The 25,691-nt window shown below is 57.1% G+C and overlaps 1 protein-coding gene across 5 annotated transcripts in view; it reads right to left on the minus strand.

The window, feature by feature from the left end:
• ARVCF (ARVCF delta catenin family member) overlaps window positions 1-25,691 on the minus strand; it is a 43,337-nt gene that overhangs the window by 11,921 nt on the left and 5,725 nt on the right. For 2 of the 5 annotated variants that reach the window (XM_054592644.1, XM_054592642.1), the window contains exon 3: window positions 7,547-7,774. The exons of 1 other annotated variant lie outside the window; for it this stretch is intronic. In XM_054592644.1, the coding sequence (XP_054448619.1) occupies window positions 7,547-7,756 (210 nt within the window). In that variant the 5' untranslated portion in view covers window positions 7,757-7,774. Of the gene's footprint in view, window positions 1-4,538; window positions 4,661-7,546; window positions 7,775-25,691 lie in introns of those variants that run through there. 2 more of the 5 variants (XM_054592646.1, XM_054592645.1) reach the window with 1 other exon arrangement.

Consider the following 25,691-nt stretch of genomic DNA (forward strand, 5'->3'; position numbering starts at 1 on the left):
GGGGAAAGGCCTGGCCCTACCCTCACTGAGACCCTGGGTGTCATATCAGAGCCCCGAGAGTGGTTCAGGCCAAGGGGCCCAGCTTGTCCTTGATAAGAATACCAGTGACTCCTCCCTGTTCACCACCCCAGGTCTCCCCAACCTTGGCCCTCAGCTCCCGATCACCTGCCTCATTCTCAACCTGTGCTTCCCCCTTGCCATCGTCCCTGCAGAGGATGACCATGATGGAATTCTAGGCAAGATGGCTCTGGACAGAGGCCCTTTGAAGGCCCATATGTCTACTAGCCAGTGGGGAAACTGAGGCTCAGAGGACAGGCCAGCCCACAGCTGAGTGGTATGGGGATTAAGAGTCTACCCCTAGGTCTCTGACCATATGAGTCCTCCACACAGCACCGACGTCTCAAGGTCAGCATCTGGCCAGGATGGGCAGGGTCTGAAACCCAAGCCACAGGGGACGGGCAATGGGGAGCACATTCCTGGACAGCCAGGGCTGGGTCAGCGAAGGACAGGCTCTGCTCTGCGGCCCAGGCCCCATGTCTTGCAGGATGGGTCCCCCGCCTGGGCCCCAGGTCCCCAAGTCCTGCACAGACATGGAGCTGAGGCCCAGGGAAGGCCAGCAGCTCCCACCTGCTTCTGCCTGGCATCAGAGCCCTACTCTGGCTCCCGTCCCAGGGCCTGGGAGTTAGGCAGAGAAAGGTGGCCAGAGCTGCCTCCAGGGCCTGCTGCCCGAGGTCCTCAGAGTGTAACTTTTTTCCGGGCTGGGGTCCTGTTCTGAAGGAATGCTTGAACCCCTCAGCTCCTCGTAGTGTTGAGGTTCTAGGCCCCTGCAACCTGTTCAGGGGTCCGAGGGACCGGAACCAACATGATAGGACAGGTGCATCCCTTGGGCCCTGTCAACACAGGAGGGAAGAGGCTACAGAATGCACACCCCACCCCAAGCAGCGATTTTATAAAAGGGAAGATGAGGTCTGACAGAGGCGAGATCTACCCAGAACTTCACAAACTGCTAACGGGGGAATTTCAAGGCATCCATAAAGGCAATTTTACAAAGCCTTTAGCCACACGTCACCCCTTGTGGGCCACAGCCTCGGCTGGTACCTTCTCAGTATTGGGATACAGGTGGAGTGCCTGTTGGAGACCTGGCCAGGAAGTAGGAGCAGTGCTCCCTGGGAAAGAGAAGTAACTGAGGGCCAGAGAAGGGACATGCTGATGGGCTGCTGGGCACGGTGGCCTGAGCATTTCTCCGAAGCACTGGAGAGCCAAGACAGTTCTGGAACAGAAGGTTCAGGAAAAGCTCGTCACTGCTGGGGCCTCAGCTGCCCCTGTATTTAGCAAGTGCCCAAGCAAACGTGTGACAGGGACTGAATTCTCTCTGCTGGGCCCTGGGGTGCCAGGCATGGCGGGGCCTCAGGCCTTGCCCTGCTGGCTCTAAGCGTGGGGGAGGGGAAGGAAGCAAGACTGGCATGAGGGGACCAGGACTGTTGCCCAGGACACTACACTGTCAGTGAGATATGGCCCCTCAGTAGATTTGCATATATTTGCATACATTACTGCTCTTAGACAACAGCCCCTGCTCCCTGGCTGGGATGGTGATAGTAGGGAGCCTATCTCAGATTCAATGCTACTCTACGGTCCAGCTTATTCTTCTCACTCCTGAGGTTCTGACAGCGTGCACTCAGGAAGATGAGGGGATGGGGTGTCCAGGAGAGCTAGGGTCCTCCAACAAGGCCTGACCATCCCGCAGCATCACCCACCAACACCGGGTCCAGGCAGCCCTGCAGCGCAATCCTGAGGCACTGAGAGCCCCTGCTGGCAAATGACCTCAAGGAGCTAAAAACAGGCGATGACTTCACCCAGGCGGGCAGGCAGGCAGGAGCCTGAGTCAGCTGGAGATCATGGGAGGGCCTGGCCTCCATTACATATGCCTGAGTACACACATGCAGACAGGGACCTGTGCTCACGTGAGTGTACCTGGTTCCTCTGACAGGGACACACGTGTGCATGAGAGCCCAGCCTGGCCCACAGGGCTGAGTAAACAAACCAGTTCGTGTACTCGCCTAACAGCACTCAGTGCACAGTGCCCGCCATCCCCAGAGGTACTTGTATGTGCGCGCATGGCCTCACACCTCCTCCTGTCCTCCGCCATGTGTCAAGACTTCCTCGACCACCACCCAGGTACCCACTATTGGAGTCTCAGACTGAGCGGCAGATGAGGAAACTGAGGTCTAGGGTAGGGAGAAGCCCAAGGTCGACCCACACCATGGAACTCTGCAACAGCTTCAGGGTGGGGACATGGGACCATGGGTTGACGACCAGCATGCAGTTGGTGCTCAACAGAGGAAACGGACCAGTGCGCCTGGATCCTTGTCTGGCCTGGAGTCCCTGCTTTAGGGCCCCATGCCTCACCCATGTCCACCTGCCCAGGCCAGCCTACCGTCAGGGACCCCTGGACCTGCAGGCCCAGTTCCCCCTATACCCCAGACATGGGCACCTGCCTGGACACACCACCCCCAGCCCTCCCTCATGTCCCAAATCCTGCCAAGTCCTGTCAGCTGTGTCTTGGTACCCCTTCTCCAGCCCCGGCCTCATCCTTGTAGCTCTTCCTGGGAGCACTGCCCAGCCTCCTGTCATCTACCTCCAGGGCCCTAATTCATCCCATGATACTCCTATCCATGGTCCACCTGGTCCATGGCTCTTAGGCTTCTGGCCTGGAGAGGGGGCTGCTGTCCAAGCCGAGGGTTTCCCATGAGCTCCCCTGAACTTACAGGAGGGGCCTGGCCCAGGCCTCTGAGTGGGGGCTGGAGTACCCCAGAATGGTGATGGTCTCAGAGGGTGCCTGGAGGCATGCAGCTGAGCACAGCAAGAGGGCCCTGGGCCCCTCTACACACCAAGGGCTCAGCTTCTTCACACAGAAAGAGGAAGGGCCTGGGATGTCAAGGCTGTGGGACAGGCAGGGGATAGTGCCAGTCCACCTTTGTGGCCAGATGTGGGACAACACATAGAGGGGTCACCACCAGGGCAAAAGTCCACAGAAGTCTCTGGGGTGCATGCGGGAATCGCCAAGGGTGGAGGGACTGAGGAAACAAGCAAAGCTGTAATGGGGGGGCAGGCTGGACTGGGGTCCCAGAGGCATGGATCTACCTATACTGCCTGCACTTGGAAAATGAGCACCCACGGTCTGTATCATGAAGAACAAACCACGGGGCAGGTGCCCCACCTTGTCCATGGGCCCAAGGCAAACACATGGGTTAGGATGGGACCCCACACCTGGCTCCCATAACCTCTGGGCCAGCCCCCCAGAGGGCATTAGATGGGTGCTGTTGAATGAATGAACAGAGGGGTGGAGGAGAGACAGCCTCCTGTCACCAGCATGGACTCAACGACAAGCCAGGCTAGCACCTCCTACCCCGGAGCAAGTCCTTGACCACCACACACCCTCTCCCTTGGTGCCCACGGCCTCTGCCCAGCCCTGACGGACTGGAGCTCGCTCCTCTACAGCAGCAGCCCTCCTGCCAGGGCACAGCCTCACACCGAATAGCAGACAGGCCAAGGGGTAGTGGGTGCCTAGTGGGGGACAGAAAGCAGAGCTGGCTGTCATCCACCCCAACTTCCTGAAGCCCAGCCCATATCCATTGGCCACACTGTGGCTAAAATTCCCTAACACCGGCAATGGTCCTTCCATCTCTGGGGTAGTCAACTGTCAGTGGCCAGACCCTGGGAGGCTACATCAAAGGATACAGAGCAAGTAGAGATTGGCCGTCCCAAGGAGGCAAGCGTGTGGGAGACCTACCACCCAGCACAAGGGGCTCCACGAGGTTGTTCCTTCTCCACTCAGGCTATTGCTGGGCCTGCTATTGGACTCCGCCCCTTCTGGCCAAGAGTACAGGTAGCCACATGCCTCCCCCAGCCCCAGTACTGGAAGGCAGGCTGCCCGGGTTTTCCTCAGAGACTCCACCCGCCTCTGCACGTGCAGGGCTGTCCTCCACCCCTCCCCTCACGTGCGCTGCTGCAGACAGGGCTTCCCTTAACGCTCCCTCCCGAACCTCCTTCGTAGGTCCCCCGGGTCAGAACCCGCGCTGGGTCTTTGGAGGGGATGCGAGGCACAGCGAACCCCCAAGAGCAGGAAGCCTAGCCGGGCTTCCCACTCCGGACTCGGCTCCTCTCCTGCACAGAGGGGAGCGCTGCGAAAGGCCTCTGTCCCCCGCCCGTGTCGCCAGCACCTGTCTTGGACGCTAGCCCGGGGTGCACCCACCGGGTCCCGGCCCCGCGCTCTGTGCAGGGTCGCACCACCCTGGGGTTCCGCGCCCAGCCCCCGGAGACCTCGCGGGCCCGCGCCAAGCACAGCCTCTGGCAGCATGCTCACTCCACCGCCCCGCCCGGCCCAGGCCCGACGCGCCGGTCCGGAGCGCAGACAATAGCCGCCTCCGGCCGGCGGCTCCAAGGAACAAAAGCGGGTCCTCCCGGGAAGGCCGGCGCCCCGCCCTCCGCCGCTGGTCCCGGGACCGGGCCCCATCGCCCGAAACCAAGTTCCCTCCAACCTGTCTGAGTTCAGCCGGCATTGGGCCGGCTCGGGAGGCGCGGGTCGGAGGTGGGGCAACGGCGACTGGACCGGGCTCGGATCCGACGCCTCGACCGCTCCAGCTCCTGCTCCACAGACTCGCTCCCTGCGGGGGCGGATCTGGCAGCGGTCACGGCGAGCAGCCAATCGGGCGGGGCCGCGCCCAGGCGGGGCGGGGCGGGGCGGGGACCGGTAGGCGGGCCCGGGCGGGGCCGGGCGGGTGAGTGGAGAGATCTGGTGCCAGAGCGGACCGGGGTCTCTCCTCCAGCTGGTCTGGGCTTCTCGTCCCTCCCCCGCACCCTCCTTTCCTGCGGGGGTGATGTTTTTCCTGCCCAGTGACTTGAGCCAGGTCCTTCTCCGGCTTCGGTTTGCCCCCAGTAGAGCTCACACGTCCCTCCCCCTGTAAGGCTGGGGAAACAATTCTGGCAGTGCAGGGTTCGGTGTGGCCATGGACAGAGTGCGAGTCCATCCTCAATGGCACAAGCTGCTCCTCCTAGCTATGACTCAGTTTCCCGCTGCTGTGAAATGGGGGCCGATGAGACAGTAGTTACAACGATAACAACGCTAACAGCGCTGCAAGGTCTCTAAGATTCGGCTCCAGGCCCCTGCCCATTCCCAAAGAGCCTCTCCAAGTGTCCCCATAGAACTCAACCCAGACATGGCAAACGGACCTTCACTGACCCACTTTGTCTTAGGTCTTCCCCCTCAAGACACAGGCCCAGGATCCCTCTGAAAAGTGTCAGAGCAGATCAAAGGGAGGGAAAACTATTGGGTGGCCCTGGGTGAAAGCTTGTGAGCCTGAGCTGCCTCATACACTCTCTCCTCCATGCCTTTGATCTATGGGGAAGTGGTGGTGGGGGGAGGTTCAGAGAGGCTGGTTAATCAGAGGGCACTACCCGCTCCTTCCAGAAGCCTGGTGAGAAGGTGCAGTCACATCCTGGGGAGTCTGGCTCTGCTGGAAAGGATTGTAGGCAGGGGAAGGGCTGGCTACACCTCTTGAGTCACACCCCACAAAAACAAGCTCTTGCATTATGATCAAGGTAAATAGGCCCTGAGAGGAACAGAGCTGGGGCCAGCATGCCTCCTATCTGATTTTCCACAGACCCCACTCAGAAAACCGAGTCACCACAGGGCTTCTTTTCTTCCAAGGCATGCCATGTGCATACACCATGCAGCCAGCATGCTCAAGCTCTGGGTGTCCACTGCATGTCCCTCTGAGCCTCAGTTTTACCACCTGCACAGGGTGAGTTGCCCTGACCACTGGCCCCCTAAATCATCTATCCATGGCAGCTCTGGGTGGAGCAGAAGTAGGGGGACTGGACCACTGCCCTATGGGAACTTGGCCTGGACGCTTACACTGGGTTCATTTCTGTCTTCTCCCAAATTCTACCAGCTGCTAGTGCCCCAGCCCAAGGCTGGATAGGTCCCTACGGCATCCCCCCGGCCCGTTCCCCCCCCTACCCCCCACCCCGCACAACACTGGGTGAGGGCCAGCTCTGCTCTAGCCAGGGATCTGGAGGACAGAACCCTTCCTGCTGGAGGAGGAAGGGCAGGCAGCCAGGACTGTGGAGCAGCCTTGGGGGTGGGTGCAGGGGCGGGGGGAGGATCACAAGAGCAGTAGCCCCTGACCTCTCAACCCTCTGGCTCCAGCTACCCGCCTTGCCACCAGCTCCCAGCGGTGCAGAGCCCAGCTCTGACCCTGAGGACCAGCTCCAAGTAGCCCTGTGGCTCAGCAGGTAGGTCACCAGGCACCTCTCGCTGAGATGGGTCTGGAAAGCAGGTTTGGCATCGAGGCTGCTGGGGCTGGACAGCCAGATGTGGCCCCACCTCCCATCTGCCCTGCCAGTCTAGCCATTGCCCTGGGAGCACACTCTCTCCTATCTCAGACTGGGAAAATCATCTCCTCCCAAGAGAGAGAAAATCAAGGGCAGTCTGGGAAAGCCTTGGGTGGGGAGGGGTGGTAGGGAGAGAGGGATAGTGGTCTGAGGTCTTCCCTCCACAGCCCTCAGGAAGCCAGGGCAGCTCCAGGCCATGGGAAACTCTTCCCTGCGGGGGCATCAACCCTTGGCAGTGCCTTCTGGGCTGAAGGGTCAAAGCTTTTTCCGGCCAGGGAGGGCTGGAGAGAGCGCCTGGCGCCTGAGGGGTGGCCTTAGGGTCATCAGCTGTTGTTGTCCCCATGTGGCCCAGCTGGGCTCTTCTGCTCCCTCTTGAGTGTGGAAGTGCAGGCCTCACCTTTGGAAGCCTCAGCAGGAGCAGAGAAGGGAGGGTATGCATGTGCTAGGGGACACATCGAGAGGAGCTCTGGCTGCCAAGTTTAGGAGAGTGACCCTGCTGCCCTGCCCAGGGAACTGAGGAACCTGCTGAAGGGCCCTCCAGGGTCACTACGTGGAAACCAGAGGAATCAGCAGGCCCCTGAGCCTGATGGCAAGGAAGGACCACAGTGGGAGGCCTGCATGGTGGACCCCCATCCAGGGACCCTTCTCCTAGCTCCCCACAAATGCCTGGGACAGCTCCACCCTTGCCTGTCCACTACCCCATGCCTCAGTTAATAATGGGAACCAAAATGACTGTGCCAAACTCCAGGACTCCCGCATTTCCTTGTCTTGCCCCAACCCTAACCCTGGGGCTGACCCATGCTATGAAGAACACCATGGCAGGGAGATTCCAGGGCTGGCAAAACCATCAGTGTCACCATGCTGACCACTGAGCTGCCCGAAACAGACCCTGTCCAGCTGCCTGGGTCCTGAGGGCTCACTCAAGTGGAGGGTGCTGTTCTGAGGGTCAGGTTGTATCCTGCCCATTCATCACATGGTGCCCTGCACACCGAGTGGGATTTCCAGTCTGTCTGGGATCTTACTTTTCTCTCCTTCTCAGAGGCCCCAGGAGGTCTTGCAATAAGCCAATGCATGCTGGCTTGTGGCCCATCAGGGCCTCTTGATTGTTTTCCCACTTGGCCATTTTACCCTTCCTGCGTCACTGGGTAGTTACCTGCAAGACCAGCTGTTGCCAGGCCATCGGCAGGGGCTGCACACTGCCCACGCCACCACTGCCCACACCAGGCTGCTGGGCGCGCTCCAGCTGCAGGGCAACATGGCGCCGCTCCTGCTCTAGCGCCCATGTCAGCCGCTCGAAGCGAGCCTCCTGCTCCTTCACCGAGGCCAGGATGCTGGCGGCTGAGTGCACGTTGCAGTCCTCCATGACCAGGACGCCTGCTGGCTGCAGGCAAAGCAGAACAAGGTCAAAGTAGGGCCAAAGCAGAGGCCTGGAGAGGCCACCACGGGCCCCTGCCTACCCCACTCACAAATCATACAACTCACTCCCAGAATGGAGCATCCAGCTCTCCAGAGAGAAGCCACATTGATTAAATTCTAAATTAAAAGCCATTAATCTGAGGCTGGCCTGAAGCAGCTGGCTCCTTCCCTGCGGAGTGTGTGGCTCTGACCCAATCTTCACTGCTCCCTGGCAGGCCCAGCAGAACCGTGGACCCTGGAGGTCCCAGAGCCCACTGGAAAGGGAAGGGCCAGAAGGGCTTGGTGTGACCAGTGCTCAGATCTCCCAGGCCCTCTCCTGCCCGCTGTACATGCCAGATCACCCCAATTTCATAGGACCACCCCGGGCTCATCGAGGTGAATGTCGGGACCCAGAGAGGGTGGGGGACCTGTCCGTAGAGACATAGCTGGTGTGGCAGAGCGAATGCACCAGTGAGCACGGAATGAGGTGTCACTCCACAGCTGCCAGGTGCCCAGGACACCTAGGCAGGCGCAGGGGTGACACTGTGGGTGGAGCCTATAGCCCAGTGGTCTGGGCCCCATCCGCAGCTATGCTGGCTGGAACAAGCAAGATGTTACCCACACCACAGAGTGAAAACCAAGTACAGCCTGTTTGCAATTCTGTGCTTGAAGGTGGCCCATGTGCTTGACACTGGATCCAGAGGGAGGTGAGGACAGGGGCCTGGGCTACCCAGGCCCAGTGTGCTGGGAGGGTCAGGCCTGCTTGGGTCCCGGTCCAGGGCTTCCCCTGCAGGTCTTAGGGGATCTGGTGGGGGTGGTGGGGCTTGGCAGCTGCAATGACGAACCAGTGCTTTTCCTCACCGCTTGCTCCCTGGCTGTTCAGTGTGTTTGTTTTTCACAGGCAAAAAGAAGCAGAAGGATTATTTGGAGTTCACATCCAGCCGCACAGCAGCACGTGGGGGTGCAGACCACGTGCCCACACTGCCAGGCACTTGGTGTGCCTCGTGGTGCGAATGCTGCTCAGGGCCTCCTCCTGGCCCGACCCTCACCAGTCCACTGAGGCCGCCTCCGCTGGCCCCTCACCCGGCCCCTCCCCCTTCCACCCATGCAGAGCCTGAGCTTCGAGACGCAGCACAGTGGGCAGCACCTGAGAAGGTCCAGCTCTGCAAGTCAGAGCCAGCTGCAAGGGCAGAGCACCACAGAGAAAGGGTCGGTGCTGGGTTCGGCCACACCGATGCTGGCTGGGCCAGGCACGCTGGCGGGAGTATGGGTGCACCTCAAGTTGAAAGGACATCACAGAGTACAGTCCACTGTGACACCTGGGGAAACCGAGGCCCAGAGGGGAAAAGAGGCCAGTGTAGGTCCCAGGAACTGTTCTTCATCTCCCCAGCACCAGTCATACAAATAAACTGTCGGTGTGACCTAGAGGAGGGGCAGTGAGGTCAGCATGGTGGGAAGAATGAACCGAACGAACTCCTGCTGAGAGAGGTCCTGGCACCCACAGAGAGGTGGGGATGCAACGGGCAAGATGTCAGCCAGGTCCTCTGGCCAGCAGGGAGTAAGGGACAGATGACGTGGCGTGTACACAGCCATGGCACACAGCCTCGTGCACACCCACCACTGCCTGTGCAGGGGTACCAGGCACAGATCAGCTAAACCTGGCTGCCCCCAGCTGTGGGCCCTTCCTCCCTCAAGGGCAGCACGAGGCAGGGCGGAGGTCAAAGCAGGTCAGCCTGCAGGCAGCCTCGCTTGCAGCACGGCAGTCATGGCTACACCTCATGGCCCTGGGCATCACAGCTGAGACCAAGGCCACTCGTATGAGAGGATGGTGTGCGCCGGGAGGTGATGATCAGGACCCGTGGGGCAGCTGCTGGCCTCGTGGCCAGGACGTGGCTTCCCTCCATCCTTGTGCAGAGCCATGAGTTGCTGGCTGTCCTCAGGCTTCCCCTCCCCTCACCCAGCAGGACCAGGCCTGCACTGCAGAACCCAAGGGCAGCAGGCAAGGGAGCAGCCTTGGCCTCCAGCTTCCCTGGCCTGGGCCCTCTAGCATGCCCCACCCAGCTCTGGGGTCCAAGGAGCCCCCGAAGGGGGCCCACTTGCTCTCGCTGGGGCCTGGCCAGGAGCCCAGAATTCTGAGGCTATAGTGAGAAGGTGGCCAAACCCCACGCTGACCTTTCCATTGCCCAGTTCTCTCAGCCGGCGTTAAATGACTGTGTGTCTCCCAGGTGACGCCGTCAAATGCCAGGCAGCTTGCGGGTACAGTGCCCCACAGCTGCACGCAGGAGAACAGAGACCCCCAAGTCCTGGGCCAATGCCCTCTGCTCCAGCCTGAGGGGGTACCCCCCTGTGTGCCTCTGAGTGAGGGCGCCAAACCTTGCAGGCTGCAGCCTCATCACCTTGGTGGCTTCAAGGGCAGCCCTGGCGTGCGCAGGAGAGTGGGGGCATCTGGGAAGCAGGCCCACTCTCCTGACACAGCAGCTTCCCCAGGTCCCAGGTGTGCAGGAGCACGTGTGAGCGCGGGTGACTCGGGCCATCGCCTCAGAGGCAGCTTTTCTGATGGTAACTCAAAATGCTAGTTTTATATTAAAACAATAAATATATAATGACACGAAAGGCAAAATGTGCAAGAATTTTAAGGTCAACCATGAGACTTCAAAGATATTTTCCCAGGCCAGGCCCCAGGGTAGGGCCCTGATCCTGGGTAGCGGTGGGCACCGGACTCACTCCTGCTGTGTCCTGGGTGGCTCCGGAGGCAGGCAGGGAGGTGCCACACTGTGGGACCTTGGCTGAGCTTCGCACATCTCCCTGGCTGATGTCATCAAAGCCACTGCTCACCTGGGCAGGGCAGACCTATTCCAACCCCCACCCTGACCCCAGCCACCACCTCTGCAAGTCACTTTTCACCAGACACGCCCGCCTGCCCATGGAGGTAATTTAGCAAGAAGACAGGAACGAACATGCCACCCAGACACAGTCTTGCCTGTCTCGGGGCAGGAGTGGAGGTGCTCAACCTGGGGAAAGCGTGTCCAGATTTGGACACCCAGGAGTGAACCCAGGTGGATGGGCTGGGGGGTGGGTGGAGGGATGCAAGTACAGAGGCAGATGGAAGGGGAAATGAATGATGAGTAAATGGATGTGTGGATTGCAGAATAAGTAGGTCATTGTATAAGAGGATGGGGGTAGATGGGTGGGCGGGTAGACAGGTGGGTACCGGGCAGTTGGTGAGTGGTTAGAAGGACGGGCGGCGGAATGGGAGACTGGCTAGAGGAATGAGTAAACGGACAGTTGGACGGATGAATGAGGGGGCAGGTGGGCAAGAACAAGGCTCTGGGAGGAGGGAGCCCTGCTCCCGAGCCTTCTGGGCACGGCTGAAGGCAACACACTCCGTCAGGAAAGAGAAGGCACTACCGGAGGCACTGGGGGAAGACGCGGATCCTGCCTCCAGAACCTAAGCCTACATTTGACGTCTTTCTGCTAACCCAGACATTCCTCCTCCCAGGGAGTACAGCCAAACCCTGCTCCAGAAAATCAAATTATGGGGCCTGAATCCGATCTGGGTTGAGGAATTAGAGGAATTTCCTAAGGGTCAGGCCAGCAGGGGGAGGTAGGCAGGAGGCTTGGACTCCAATCCTGACCCCTCACTGGCCATCTGCCTGCTGTCCCTGTCCACCCCGGGGGAAGAAATGGGACCGGCCACGGGTTGAACCTTCCACACTCCCACACCCCTGCCCACCTAGATGGGGAGCAAGTGGTGCAAGCAGGGACAGAGGAGCAGAACCCAGGTCTGGTGGTGCCGAGTCCCCTCTCCCACGAGGGCATCACATCTACACTTCAGCACGGTCAGCATGATGAACACTTGCTCCCTGCACCACTGGCCAGTCCTGGTGGGGGCCCATCTTCACCCTGTTACCCGCTACTGTGGTTACAGCCATGGGGACAGCTTCTGGTCAACACACACTGTGCCAAGGCTGAGACAGAAACAGAGCAGGAGGCCTGGAGCATGGGGTTCGCACAGGGTGGAGTCCTTGTTCATCCATCTGTCCCAGCCAGGACCACACGGTCACTCACAGTCAGTGTGGGGTCTGGGGAGCCTGAGTGACTGCATGGGAGGAGGCTGTTCAGCCTTAAAGCGCTGGAAGAAACCGCCAAGGAGAGCCAGGAGAGACAGATCGGCCTGACTTTGTGAGAACGAAACATTTCTGTACATCCAAAATAAAAGCCATGTATTGTGGTTATAGTTGTTTTTTCTTCTTAAGAGACAACATTTACAGTAGCACATGTACAGAACGTTTCAGACAAAAGACAAACGATGGCTTTCCTTCTAGACTGTGACTTCATCATGGCGGAAACCGGGAGGGGTATAAGGGGATGCGTCACACTAGTCTCTCTACCCCTGTGCATTTGTAATTTTCCACAATAGAAAAAAGGAGAGAAACACATAAAGGAAACTAAAAGACAATTGACACATTGGGATCAAGTCTTTGCAATATCCAGTAGTAAAGTGATATCCTTTGTCTATAAAACGCTCTCATAAATCAATAGGAAAAACCAAATCCCCAGCTCGAAGTAAGTAATGGTCATGAACAAGGGATGTGGCCAGAAAGACAAGATGCAACGAATGTGGAGACAACTGTGCGCATAAGCCCATGCACAGAAAAAGGACTGGAAGGGATTCGTCTCAGGCTGCAGGGGCCCCCGGCCCCGCGGGCCCATGCCAATGTTCTAGGAGGAGCTCCTGTGATAATCAGACCCTAAGAAAGAAATGGGGAAAACAGACCAAGTGAGCAAGAAAGCTGAGGAACTCAGCTCCCCGGGGGCCTGGGCTCGACTGAGCAGTGCCAACAGCTGCCCAAGGGAAGCAGCAGGATTTTCAGGGAGCTGAGAAAACCACAATTGCATTCAGCCTTGGAAATTAGATTTCCCCAGTGGAGGAGGCGTCCCTACTGCATTGGACCATACACCACGGAGGATTAGGGGGACAGAGACTGCCCCTCGGGGACCTCCTTCTGCCCCAGGGCTGTCCACATGGACCCCCAGCAGCACACATTCCATGATCACGTGGGGGAGAACAGTCTGGGGGTGTTCATCGCAAGAGGTTCTTGCCCTGTGCTAATGGCGCACTCTAGGTCAAGCACTGGTCAGCCTCAGGGCATGGGGCCACTTGGCAGATGGTCCGGAAGGACCGGGGGCTGTAAGGGAAGGCCTAATGCAGGAAGTTCAGGGTTAGATCCAAGCAGGGACACTTCTAGGGGCCCAGGGAACATAATGTTCAAGGAGCTGAAAGCCTGGGTGGGGGCTGGGGCTGAGGAGTGGCCAGGTGACTGCAGGTCAGAAGTAGCAATGGCAGGTGGTGGCAGGCGAGCATCCTAGCTGCTGCCCCTCTTCGGTGGGAGGCCTGAGCCACAGAGCACTGCCTCCAGAGCACCCTAAAGGATCCGGGCCTGAGAGTCCCATTGGTGCAGGTCTTGGACTACACTTCCGGCGCCAATTGTGGCACCCCCTCAAGTCCCCTTGGTTCCCTGACCCTCCTGTCTGTGAGGACTCATGAAATGGAGATGCACAGCAGCCCCCCCAGGTCCTGGGCTGGAACCTTGGGCAGCCCCCTCCCTGTCCCTCCTGCACCTGACTCACGGTGGCTGCGACCAAGGCCTGAAGGCTATGCCTTGTAGGCTCTGAGTGTGGGTGTGGGCAGCAAGGACCCACCCTCTCTGTGGTCCCTGCAGCAGCCAGCCCAGAGGCACCCCAAGGTCCCAGGGTTAGGGAGCCATGGGGCTCCAGGCAGAGAGGGTTGGGGGCTGGCAGTCACAGTCCTCTCTCTATCTGCACTGGCAGCCCACCACTCCAGTCCCAACCGTGAGAGGGGAGCCTGGGGCAGAAGGGAGGGGTCGAACCCCAAGGTGCCGCACTGTGGGGGTCAGCTGGCCCCTGCTTCCATTGCCTCCCCACCAGGCACCCAGCCTGCAAGGTGCCCCATGTGGTTTCCCCAGGCCCTCCAGCAGAGTCCTGCTCACCACCCACCTCCGTCTCAGGAAGAGCAGACCAATGTGGGGAGGGGGCAGTTATGAGGGCCTAGGCTCTGAGACCCACCCCTCTGTACTCTGGGCAGGACACAGGGACCCAGGCATTCCTGAGGGGCCCGAGGCTCACAGCCAGGCTAGGGCCAGACCCAGGCAGATCTGAAAGCAACCAGGGCCTGGGAGCCCAGCCCCTACTGAGGGGGCCAAAGGATCCCCGAGATGCTTGGGCGGCCCCACGGAGGCCCAGGCGGACAGCTGTCTAGCCAGTTGAGGCCGAAGCCATCTCCCACACTGGCCACTGGCTTGTGCACACCAGTGCCCTCTGCCTGGAATGCCCCTTTCCCCCGACACGATGGACCCCCTTCTTCCAGGCCCCTCTGTCGCTATGGCAACACCCAGGCTTCTCCGGGAAGGACAGAGCCTCTTTGTGGTGGTACAAAGCCTCTTTGAGGGGCAATGGGGTTACAGCCCCTGGGAGCCTGTGGCCAATAAGCCTCTGGGGGGGGTGAGATAGGGCCCCTCAACCCATTGCCCCCCATTATAGAGCTAAGGAAGCTGGAGCAGGAGAATCTGAGGGTTAGGGGCTGCCCCACCCTCTGCCAGAGCCACCTGCACCCAACACCCATGGGAGGGTCCCTGGGAAGAGCCCCATGGTCCCAGCAAGAGGCGGCCGGCGGGGGGCTGGGGGACTTCCCACTGTTCTGCCCATCATCGTAACAAGCAGTGCACGCTGCCCAGATCAATGGAAAAAGGCATAGGCAGCAGGGAACTCCCTCCTCACTGGAAACCAGGCACTGGACCCAGTAGGAACTGGGGACAGGAAGTCCTTGATGCCGACAAATAGGGTAGGCGGGTCCGCTGGCAGGAGGTCTGGGACCAGGGCAGCTGAAGGGACTGCGCGTAGTATCTGCCGTTCCCAGACCGGTTCACTGTCCCTCACGTCTCTGGCCCTGCTCCCCGTGCTGTAGCGGTCCCCGCCTTTGCCTGCCCATCCTCAGGAAAATTCCGCAAGCCAAGCTGTGTGGCCTGGGGCAGACTTACTGCAGCCACAACCTTGGGACAGTCTTTGACAAAAGGGGACCTCACTGTGGCCTGGCTTGCTCCACAGTTGGGGAAAAGGGACTCTGAGGGCAATGTAGCTCCAGGGCACAGTGACAGGGACACAGCATGGAGTCTCCACCCCAGCGTGTCTGTCCTGCCTGTACCCCAGCTCCACAGTCAGGGAAGCTTACCCCAGCAGGTTCCCTGCCACCCCCTTCCGCCCAGGAGGTGGCCCCAGCCCTTCCCTGTCCTAGCTCACAGGTTCCTCCCACCCTGACTGCTGACCAGGCACTTGGCAGTGCCACTGCATGTTGGGCCCCCTGCCGGGCCAGCCCTTTCCAAGTGACCTCCCTCTGACCCACGGCAGCTTTGCTCACTAAGCGCCTGGGGTGGGGGATTAGACCCAGGCGGCAGCATGAGGCGGTGATGACCCCAGGACAGACTCGTCCCTTTGCGAGCAGATCCACACCGGTCCCACAGGGAGGGGGCCAAGAGGCAGCCCGACACAGCAGTGCCCCTGCCAGTTGGCAAGCGTCCCTGCACCCCCACGTTGGCCCCTGCTTCACCCTCCCGGCCAGTTTTCCCATCCGCGTTCCTGCAGGCCGCTGATACTTTCAGGCAGCTGGATGTGCCGGTGCGGACACGATCGGCAATGCCCAGTCCACCCTCCCACAGCCCTGAGAGGGATGGGGTGGCTATGGGGACCCCAGCATAGCCCAGCCTGGGGCCTTGCCCTCCAGGGAGTTGGGGCCTGGACTCCGCTGAATCGCCCACAGTTCCAGAAGAAGGTTCTCTGGGAAGAGTGAGATGTGTGGGAAATTACCTCCATTTCCTCATTAGAGAACAACACTGGGGACCCAAGCAGGGAGACCCCGCTTCGCTTCACCTGCATGGCGCTCACAGCCCAGGGAGGGGGCAGGACCTACAAGCAGCGCTGGTGTCGGGAACACCGTCCGGCTGCTGTGGGCAGAGGCAGAACGGCCGTGGCTGCCTGGTTCTGGGTGGGTCAGCGAGGCCATGCCCTGGGGAGGGAGGTTCCGGGCCCTTCCAGCCTTTCTCCTCCATCGAAGGGCTAAGTCCCCTCTGGTCTGCCCTTGCCCAGGGTCCCATGCCTCCGGTTCCTCGCAGAGGCCCCCCAAGGACACCCCTTTCCTCCCAGAAACTGAGCTGGGTGCCAACCTTGCTGCTCCCAACCCCTCTCCGCCGTCTGAGAGCCAGCTCTGTTGCTCCTGAAGCTATGAGTGCCCATGGCAACAAGTCCAGACACCACCAACCTCCGGCCAACAACGAGGAAGCCCTGCCTTTCATATGCAAATGACTCAGTGGGACTGGGTAGGGGGCTCCGCTCCACTCTCACGCAGCACAGACTTTAGGCCCTGCACTGTCCCAGTCCGGTGCCCCTAACCCACACATATATACCACAAGAGCCTGCTGGGAACCGAGCCTGCCTGTGGCTGGCCGCAGGAGGAAGGAATACTGCAGAAGGCCTGCTGACTATTTTGGGACTTCCTAAAACCCACCTGCAGCACACGTGTGCAGCCTCCCACACAATCATGCATACACATGCACGCATAGATCTGCTCTGTGTCCAGCCTGGTCCACACTGAGGTCCCTCTGGGGCAGGTGGGGGGTGGCTGGGCATGCACTGACTTCCTGCAGCACCCCAGCACCCCAGGCAGAGCCTGCCGCCCTCCTTGGGGGACCCAAGAGAACTGCCAAATGCTGAAATATGTTTATTAGCACAGATGTTAGGGAATAGTTGATATGCGTCCTCAAAAGATTCGAGACAGAATTGAAATGATGAACTGGGAATAGACCATCATGAAAAGGAATGATCATAAATGAGAAGGACCCTGTAGAGATTTACAGAAAGACACGGCAGAGGAAGCAAACAGTAGACAGAGCCCCCAGAAAACCCGGATAGAGTGAGGTAGCAGAAAGCAAACCCAAGGCAGTCCTTCCAGACAGGCAGAAAATGATAAAGCGTTGATAAAAGACGGAAGACAGGAGATGTAAAAAATGGATCCTGGGCCAAGCTCCGACATCACAGGAATCCTCTGAGGGAGAAAAAAATAGACATGGGACCCAAAGAAAAGGTCAGAAACTGCCCTCAACAGAGAAGGCCTCTAGCAGGGAGGTCATTGTCCAAGTCGGAATTTGAGCTTTCTGCCCAGAAAACAGGCTGAGAAAATTGTGGATGTGCCTATTCCCAGAGTTTCACAATACGCTATCTTTAGCTGATGTTTCCCTGGATTTCTTAAACATGCGATGTCCACTCTGCTGTGTGGGAAGGAGGCCTGCCTGGCTTGACGTCCAGGTCACACTGGGGTCTGGGTTCACGGCCTCCGCCAGGCTGTCCGGATAGCCATAGATGTCAGCTGCAGCAGCTGCTGCCCACGCATCACCTCCCATGCTGCAGACACTTTTTTTTTTTTTGGTAAGGAATAGCTGACAGCTTTGTTAAAAACAAAGATACTGTACCTCCTTAACTTGAGATCTTAAAAAGAGTTAACCCAATTAATTGAGGAGACATCATGGTGAAGTTTCTAGATTTTCAGAGTCATAACTTGCCATTTACATGGTCAATCTTTCCCTGGGAGGCAGCAAATACGGCTCACCAGGACTGTGGACTATGCCTTTAAGAGCCAAAAGAAGTGAAAAACTCCAGAACCCAAGAGTCCTGGCTAACCCCAGCACGTTGGAACACTGCAAGCAGAGGATCCAGGAGACGCCCCTCGGGGAACAAGGGCTGTTGAGGTCGAACTGCATTTTCCAGCAATACAGGGTGGGGCAAAATTAGGTGTACGGTTGTTCGTGTGGAAAATAATACAATAATTAATAAACAATAAACTCTGTGTTCCGCGTACTCACAACTGTAAACCTACTTTTGCCCCCCTGGTAATACTGACATTCCGCGGGCCTTAAGATGGCTTCAGTTCTCTGTAGGCACCCTCCGCCCGCTGTCCCTGGGGAGTATTTTTATTGTCGCAGGAAATCTGTGGATCTGCAGACTGAAGACTGCAAGGGAGTAGGTGTGAATCCATGAAACATAAAACAAAGCCCAACCAATTCAAACAACCAAACACACACACCTGAGGTGATGGATGTGTTAATTAACTAGATGCGGGTAAACCCTTCCACAATGTATATGAATATTAATCACCACTATGTACACTTTAAGTATCTTACAATTTTGTCAATTATACTCAATAAAGCTGAAAAAAAGAAAAACAAAGGAATATTTTAGCTACCTTAATTTTTACAAATTTAACTTCCTTAAAAATAAACTTGAAAAATGCCAAAAAAATAAACCACCCCCCATTCACTTGTGTTTAGTATGTCTTTTCCTGTGTAATATTGTATTCCTTTTTTTTCCTTGGTACATATACTATTCTTAAATGAAAAGATTATAGGAGAGTACTATGAACAATTATACATTAACAAATTAAGTAACCTAGATGGAATTGATAAATTTCTAAAAACATTGAATCTACCAAAACTGATCCATGAAGAAACAGAAAATTGAGCAGACAGACCTCTAACTAGTTAGGAGATTGAATCAGTAATCAAAACCTCCTAACAAAGCAAGAGCCTGACCCAGATGGCTTCATGGGTGAATGCTACCAAACATCCAAAGAAGACTTAGGTCAATCTTCAAACTGTTCCCAAACATTGAAGAAAGGGGAATACTTACTAACTCATTCTATAAGGCCAGCATTACCCTGATACCAAAATCATAACAGAAAACTATAGACTAGTATTCCTTATGAACATTGATGCAAAAATCCTCAACAAAATACTAGCTAACTGAACTCAGTAGCATATTAAAAAAACTTGTACACCAAGACCAAATGCAATTGATTCTTAAATGCAAGGATAGGATATGATAATCAATCAACATAATGACCACATTAACAGAATGATAGAAAAAAGATCATTTCAATTGAATCAAAAGCACTTGACAAAACGCAATACTCTTTCATGATAAAACAAACACATAAAACAAACAAGAAATAGGAAGGAACTATCTCAACATAATAAAGATCGTATATGGAAAGCTACATCATACTACACGTGCTACACATCATTCTATGCATGCGCCACAGCAAACAGCCTCAGCGGCGAAGTTCAAAGCTTTTCTCCTAAAACCAGGGCAAGGCGCAGGCTCCTTGTTCAATCTAGTACCAGAAGTCCTAGTTAGAGCAATTGGGTAAGACAAAAAACAAAAACAAGAAAAAGGACAGTAAATAAATAAATAAAAGCTATCCAAATTGGAAAGGAAAAATAAAATTGTTTGCGGACAACATGATCTTATGTGTCAAAAATCCTAAAGATTTCCCCCAAAAACTCAGAACTAATAAACAAGTTAAGTAAAGTTGTAGGGTGCAAAGACTTATAAGCAGAAATCAGTTATCTTAATAATGAACAATCCAAAAAAGAAATTAAGAAAATTATTTCCTTTAGAACAGCATCAGAAAGAATTAAAAAGAGAGATAAATTTAACTAGAAAGAAGAAAGACTTGTACAATAAAGACTATAAAACACTGCTGAAAGAAATTGAAGAAGACCTAAATGAATGGAAAGACATCCCATTCTACAAATTAAATCAAGGATGGGGAGGGGAGGGACACAGGAGGAGGGCAGGGCAGCGACTTGGGTGTGTAAGCTACAGAGAGGATGGGGATGTGGGATCCGGGAGCTGAGGAGTCAGGAGTTGGGGATAAAGTGGGAGCACGGGAAGGGAGGAGAATGGGGTGGGAGGGATGGAGGAGGCGGGGCTGCTGGGAGAAGAGGGCCTGCTGCCCTCTGGCTCTGTCAGACTTCCTGGTCACAAGGTCCCCAAAGCAGGCAGACTGGAAGGTCACGGAATGCTCCAAGGGGCACAGCTGGCGCCCTCAGCAGAGCCCCCGAGCCCTCACTCAGTCTCAGGCCTCTGAATAGGGCTGAGTGGGGGCTGGGTGTAGGTGCCTTGAACCCTGTACCTCCAGCTGTGTGCAGAAGAGACTCGCTCTTACTACCAGAGCTACCCACAAGCCCTCCCTGAGGGTCCCAGTGACTCACCTCAGAGGTGATCATCTGCAGGAGCACTGGGGCCACCAGGTCTCCAACTCCCAAGGGGACCAGACTGGCTGGGGGCCAAGGAAGTGCCCAGGACCAGGACTGGGGACTGCGGTTGGTCGGAGGAGGCTGAGGGGAAGGGAGCAGCCCAAGCCCTACTGTGCCGTGACCGTGGAGCTGGGGACCAGCCTGGCCTCCTGATCGATCACCTGCATTCCTCGGCAGAGCCCAGGAGCGGTGTCACCTCACACACAACTGATGGGGCACCTGGGCTGCCACGCCACACGTGGGGTACAGGGGCAGGAGAGATGTGGTTCCCTGGACTGTCTGCCTTGGAGGGGGTCTGTCTCCTGTGCAGGACCCTGGGGCGGAGTGGGCTCTGCCTTAAGACGGTGGGCTGTCATGAGCCCCCTTGGGCTGCTCTCAGGCCTTGCTGTACTCTGATAATCCCCACCAAGTCTCTGCCCCAGTGTGTACACACACGCACCGTTGGACCCGCCTGGACCTCAAGGTCAAAGCAAACCCAAGTAGTTTAAATGCGGAAAAACAGCTCTGGGCACAAGATGTTTACCTTGGCGGGCTGATGGTGAAGGGGAGCTGCAAACAGCGTGCGTGTCCACGGTGGAACGTCTTTCCTGAGCTCTGAGCTGCAGCAGCCACTGCGCAAACCCCACAGACGTACCAGGGTGGCGGCAGTCTGTCTGTGGGGCATGCAGAGGCCCAAGAGGGAAGGGCCGGGGGGCAGAGGCGAGGAGTGGCAGGGCTAGCACAGTGAGGGACACCCACTGTCTTGTGTTCGCAAAGCATCAACACAGGAGATGCTGGGGGGCAGGGGTCACAGCCCCAATAGCTTCAACGTGCCCATGCAGAGACCGCCTCCCTAGGAGCCTAGGAAGGGCTGCCAGTGCCAGGAGGCAGGGGTGTGACAGGCGTTACTTCTTTTTCCTTCTTTTCTGTTTTGTCTACATTTCCTATGAACAAGCACATAGTGGTTTATAATTTATTAAAAAGGCAAAAGAGGAGACTCCAGCGCCACTGTTACTTAGAGTCTGTGGGTTGGTCCTGTGGTCTCTCCCTGGCTCTCAGCCCCCAGGGGAGCCTGGCCCAGTGGGATTTCAGAGGCACCTCCATGGCATCACTGAGGTCATGGGCTTGACCCTGGGCCTGAGGTGACAGGAGGTGCTGATTTGCGAAGGGCGGGTCTTGCCAGTGCTGAGACCCATTCGTTTACGCCACCCAGACACTTCAGGGGCCCAGGCCTCAGTTTCCCCATCTATATACTCAGGGCCTCTTCCCCCGGCTCTGAGGCCCAGGTCCCGCAGGCCAGGAAAGGCCACAGGCGTGCCTCTCCCTCCAGGGCACAGAGCAAAAGGCTCCCGGGAGGACAGGTTTGGCAGTACCTCCGCAGCCTCATTATCTCACAAAATGCAGACAGCAGCAAGTACATCCAGAGGAATGAATGGCCTAATTAGGTTTCCGGGAGAGTGAAATATTTTGAAAAGAAAAAGTTTAACTAAAGGCATATTCGAAATACCAAACTCAACAACTGCAAACATCAACCTGGCAAGATGTACCATGGGGGCGGGATGCCTCCAGCTCCCCTACCAGGGACCTGGGCAGCCTTCCCCGTGGGCACGAGAAGCAGAGCTGCCGACTGCAGGTGCTCTAGCTGAAGGTTCTGTTGGGACAGGGGCGTCCAGGGCCTGGGGGAACGGAGGCCCCTCCACAGCCTGGTGGTCCAGGGGCTTCACAGGCAGCTCTCCCGAGGGGAACAAAGCAGAATGAGTCCAGGGGATGGCTCAAAGCTGACTCTGGCCAGAGTGACAGTGGGAGGCCCCTGGGGAGGCCATAGGAGAAGAGTGCAGGGCAGGGCATGTCCTGGGAGGAGAGTGACAGGGCCGCGGGGCCATGGTAAACACACCAGAACAGCCACCGTGGGCTCGCAGAGACTGCCCGTGAGGACCTGTGGGCAGAGTGTGGCCGGCCTCCCAGAACGGCCTTGAGTCTATGGCCATACCACCCTGAACACGCCCGATCTCGCCGGAATGACCCTGAGGCATTGTCCGCGCCACCAGCTGTGAATCACCCTGAGTGAGGGATGGCACAGCCAGGAGCTGGCATGGCACTCACACAGTAACTGCAGCGGCCGGCACGGAGCCCTTCGTGCGGCCTGTGGGACAAACAGAGCCCGGGCCTGAACTCAAGTCGTGCCGTGGATGCGTTCTTCCTCCTGCCTCACCTGAAATGCAGGGGTTCTGGGGGTAGGAAGAGGCTGGGCGGGGCGCTGTGCTCTTGGATCCTGTTTCTCACACTGAGCCCACCTGGGGAATGACCCACAAGTCCAACCAGAGGCCCCTGGCTGCCTGGCTTAGAACAGCCCATAGGTGAGAGGGCACCCGGCCAGCCTGCATCAGCTGTGTGGGCAAGATCCTTGGGTGGCAGGCAGATTGGATGACCACCACATGCCTGACAGTCCCCCGAGGCTGACATACAAACAGGACACATGTGAGCACCTATCCTGGTGTGCCACCCCCTGCGGGCACAAGGATGCTAAACCCATAACCCTGCGGAAGAGGCCAGTTTACTCCCCACCGCACAACAAAGCCGCATAGGCAAAGGACACCGCATGTGAGAGCCCATGAACACTGTCACCAGGAGAGCCATGCTCCTCACTGCAGGTGGTTCGGGGCTGTCCCTGGCCATAGGTAGCAGTACACAGCAGTCAGAGCCTGGATGTCTACAAAGGGACCCGGTCACCTCTGGGGCTTCTGAGGGGGCCCCCACAGTGGCGGGGGCCTGTTCGCAGTCATGATGGGTGCTCAGAGGGGCTGCGAGCCCGAAACACAGAGAAAACAGAGCAGGATGTGCATGGGCCAGCGCATGACACCCACCCGTGCAGGGAGGGCCAAAGCGCTCCAGAGAGTAAGAGCCTGAGGTCAGTCCACAGAGGGAGGAGGACCCAACAGGGCGGACTCAGCATGTCCCTGTAGAGTCTCCATGCAGAAAGACTGCCTCCTGAGAACAAAGGCTGATCATGGGAGGTTCCGATCTGATCTTCCTAGTGGGTGCTGGCCAAGGGCCAGGTGCCTGCCGGGGGCACCACAAACCCGAGGACACATTATGCAATATTTCCAATTTATGGTGACAGAAAATATTAGTCAAGGAACAGTTCAGCATGCTCCCCCTCCCAGGGGCATGTCCGCGCCTTTTCTTTCCCCTCTTCTTCCCCCATAGGCGCGCATCTCCGAAAACTCTACTGAGACTTGCAACCTGGGGAGCAATGGGCAGCGGCAGCTCGTCCTGGGCTAACTCCTGACCCTGTCCCCAAGGCCCCTATCTTGTGACTCTCCAGGGGGCTCAGAGCAGTACCCCCTTGGCTCACCTCTTTCCCATAATGTTTCTAGGGAGTCAAAGCAGAGCCGCACCTGGGCTCTCTCCTGTTGCTTCCTCTGTCCTAAGCCCTTCCTTGTTTCACTGCCCCAGCTTTGATAAACATACTCTCAGAATAAAAAAGAAGAAGAAGAAAGAAAGCAACAGCTCAGATACCTCACATTTATGTTAAAATAAATTCTAGATGAATGAAATCTTGAGTGTAAACACTAAACTAGAAATACCTACAGGAAAAGATCAATGTGGATTTATCTGACTACATGCTAGGGAGGACAATACATAGAACAATGGAATAAGCAAACGAGGAAAAAATTCAACAGGTTTCACCACAAAATATGAAAAATTTCTGAACCATGTAAACCATCACAAACAAAAATTAAAAGATTGCAAAAAACATGCAGCAGGCAGACAGACAAGGGAAGAATTCATGCTTGAATATGTAAAGACTCATACCAATGGCTAAGAAACATGTCAAAACCCCAAGAAACCCCGGCTAGGGGCCGGTGTCCACAGCAGCGCAGCCTTGCTCAGGTGCGAAGGAAAGGGAGAAAAACATCGATATGAGAGAGAAGCTTCAATTGGTTGCCTCTTATACATACCCCAACTTGGGACGGAGCCTGCAACCCAGGCATGTGCCCCGACCAGAAATCAAACCGGCAACCTTTCGCTTTGCGGTACGAGGCCCAACCAACTGAGCTACACTGGTTGGGGGCAGCTCCCCTTTCTTGGCACACCTCATCGTCTTGCAACTCCAGAGTTGGCCTTTCCTTTCTCCAGTCCATTGCTGTGTCCTCAGCCAGGCTGGGGGCTCCCCCAGGGTAGGGAGGGATCTGATGTGGTCCCAATGCCCAGTGTCCAACATGAAGCTCAGCGAGCAGGTGCTAAATGGCTGAAGGTAAGGATGGGGGACACATGGGTGCTTGCCATCAGCCCCCACCCCAACTTAATCCCAAGGACCCCTCCTCATCCTCCTCTGATGTGGGCAGGGCATTACCCCAGGGCCCACGTTCTGCTTCCCAGTCTTTGAAACTGTCCCAGCCCAGAGCGAAGATGACACAAAAACTACTGCCCATCCTTCTGGTGCTTATGAATAGTCAGTTATCATGACAGACAAAAACAGTCAATCACCACACTCAAGAAGGGCAGGGCAGGACCAGGAGACAGGAGACAGGAGACAGGGAGAGGCAGAGCTGCACAGAGAAGGCCTGAGAGAAACAGCGGGAAACCAGGAGCGGGAGATAGGAAAGATGGGGACAGGGAAAGTGCAACCAAGGACAGCGATAACAGACGAGAGTGGCGGGCAGCCTCCTGCAGGCCCAGTGATCAGAGCAGTCATCCCATGTCTGGTGGCCTGCCAACCTGAGGCACGGTGGCCTACCAGGAGTTAAGAGGGCTGGGGGTAAGCCACCTGCCACCCTCGCTCCCAGATGCCATGTCACCTGTGCCATAAGAAATGCCACGTCCTGAGCCCTGGATGCAGCCTGAGCTTCTTTAACCCAATGCAGAGCCCCCGCATGGCCCACCAGCCTGGCCACAGAGGTGCATGGCTGGACCTTAGTCCTCCCACACAGCCGGGTGGTAGTAGCTCCCTGCTCCCGCCAGCCCAGCTGACAGCTTCCCACAGTTGAGGTCCTGGGGAACAGACAAGAAAAGAGTGGGGTCCCCCGTGCCTCTCCTCTGTCATACAGCCCTCAGCCCAGGACACTCAGGCATCGGGAGGCCTAAGGGCCCCTGAGCCTGAGGTTACTGCTTTCTCCCACCACCTGAATACTCACTGGGCCAGGCCCTCCGCCCTGGACACTCAGTGACACTGAGGATCCACAGAGCTGGTCGTCTGCGCCTCCCACGGAGACAGCACCCACTGGGGCAAGGGCGGGGGCGGGTCGATGGGCTAAGGACTGGGAGCCTGCACTGCGAGGACAAGAGCGACTGGGGGCATTCTGATAAGCCATCACCGTTCTGTAAATGCCACCACCACAGCAAGCTCTGACAGACTGGGGCATCAGCAGGGCACACCCTTGCACCATTCAGAGGGTCCTTGGGGAGACAGGGACCCCTCTGCCTCCTGCTACACTTCCTGGCACCACGTCCCAGTCCCACGAGAGCTGTGATTAACAGAGGAACCCACAATACGGAAAGCGCTTAAGGCCATGGACAAGCGCGTGGCATCCCGGCTGTGAGCAGGGCAGTCAGGGTACTCAGCGACTTGTCACCCATGGCTGCTTTCACTCTGCAACGGCAGGCCAGTGTGACTGTGGGCGTTAGACCTCACAGCCGGCAGAGCTGGAACACTTACTTTCTGGCTCTGACAAAGCCTGCGGCGTGGCCTCGGCACCCTCCTCCCAGTGCCCTGTCGTGTGGGCCCGTTGCCTGTCCCCAACTGGTGGCTTTAGTCTC

This window comes from Pteronotus mesoamericanus, unplaced genomic scaffold (genome assembly GCF_021234165.1).
Source record: "Pteronotus mesoamericanus isolate MK-2021 breed Mesoamerican mustached bat unplaced genomic scaffold, CSHL_Meso_final scaffold_371, whole genome shotgun sequence".
Lineage (NCBI taxonomy): Eukaryota > Metazoa > Chordata > Mammalia > Chiroptera > Mormoopidae > Pteronotus > Pteronotus mesoamericanus.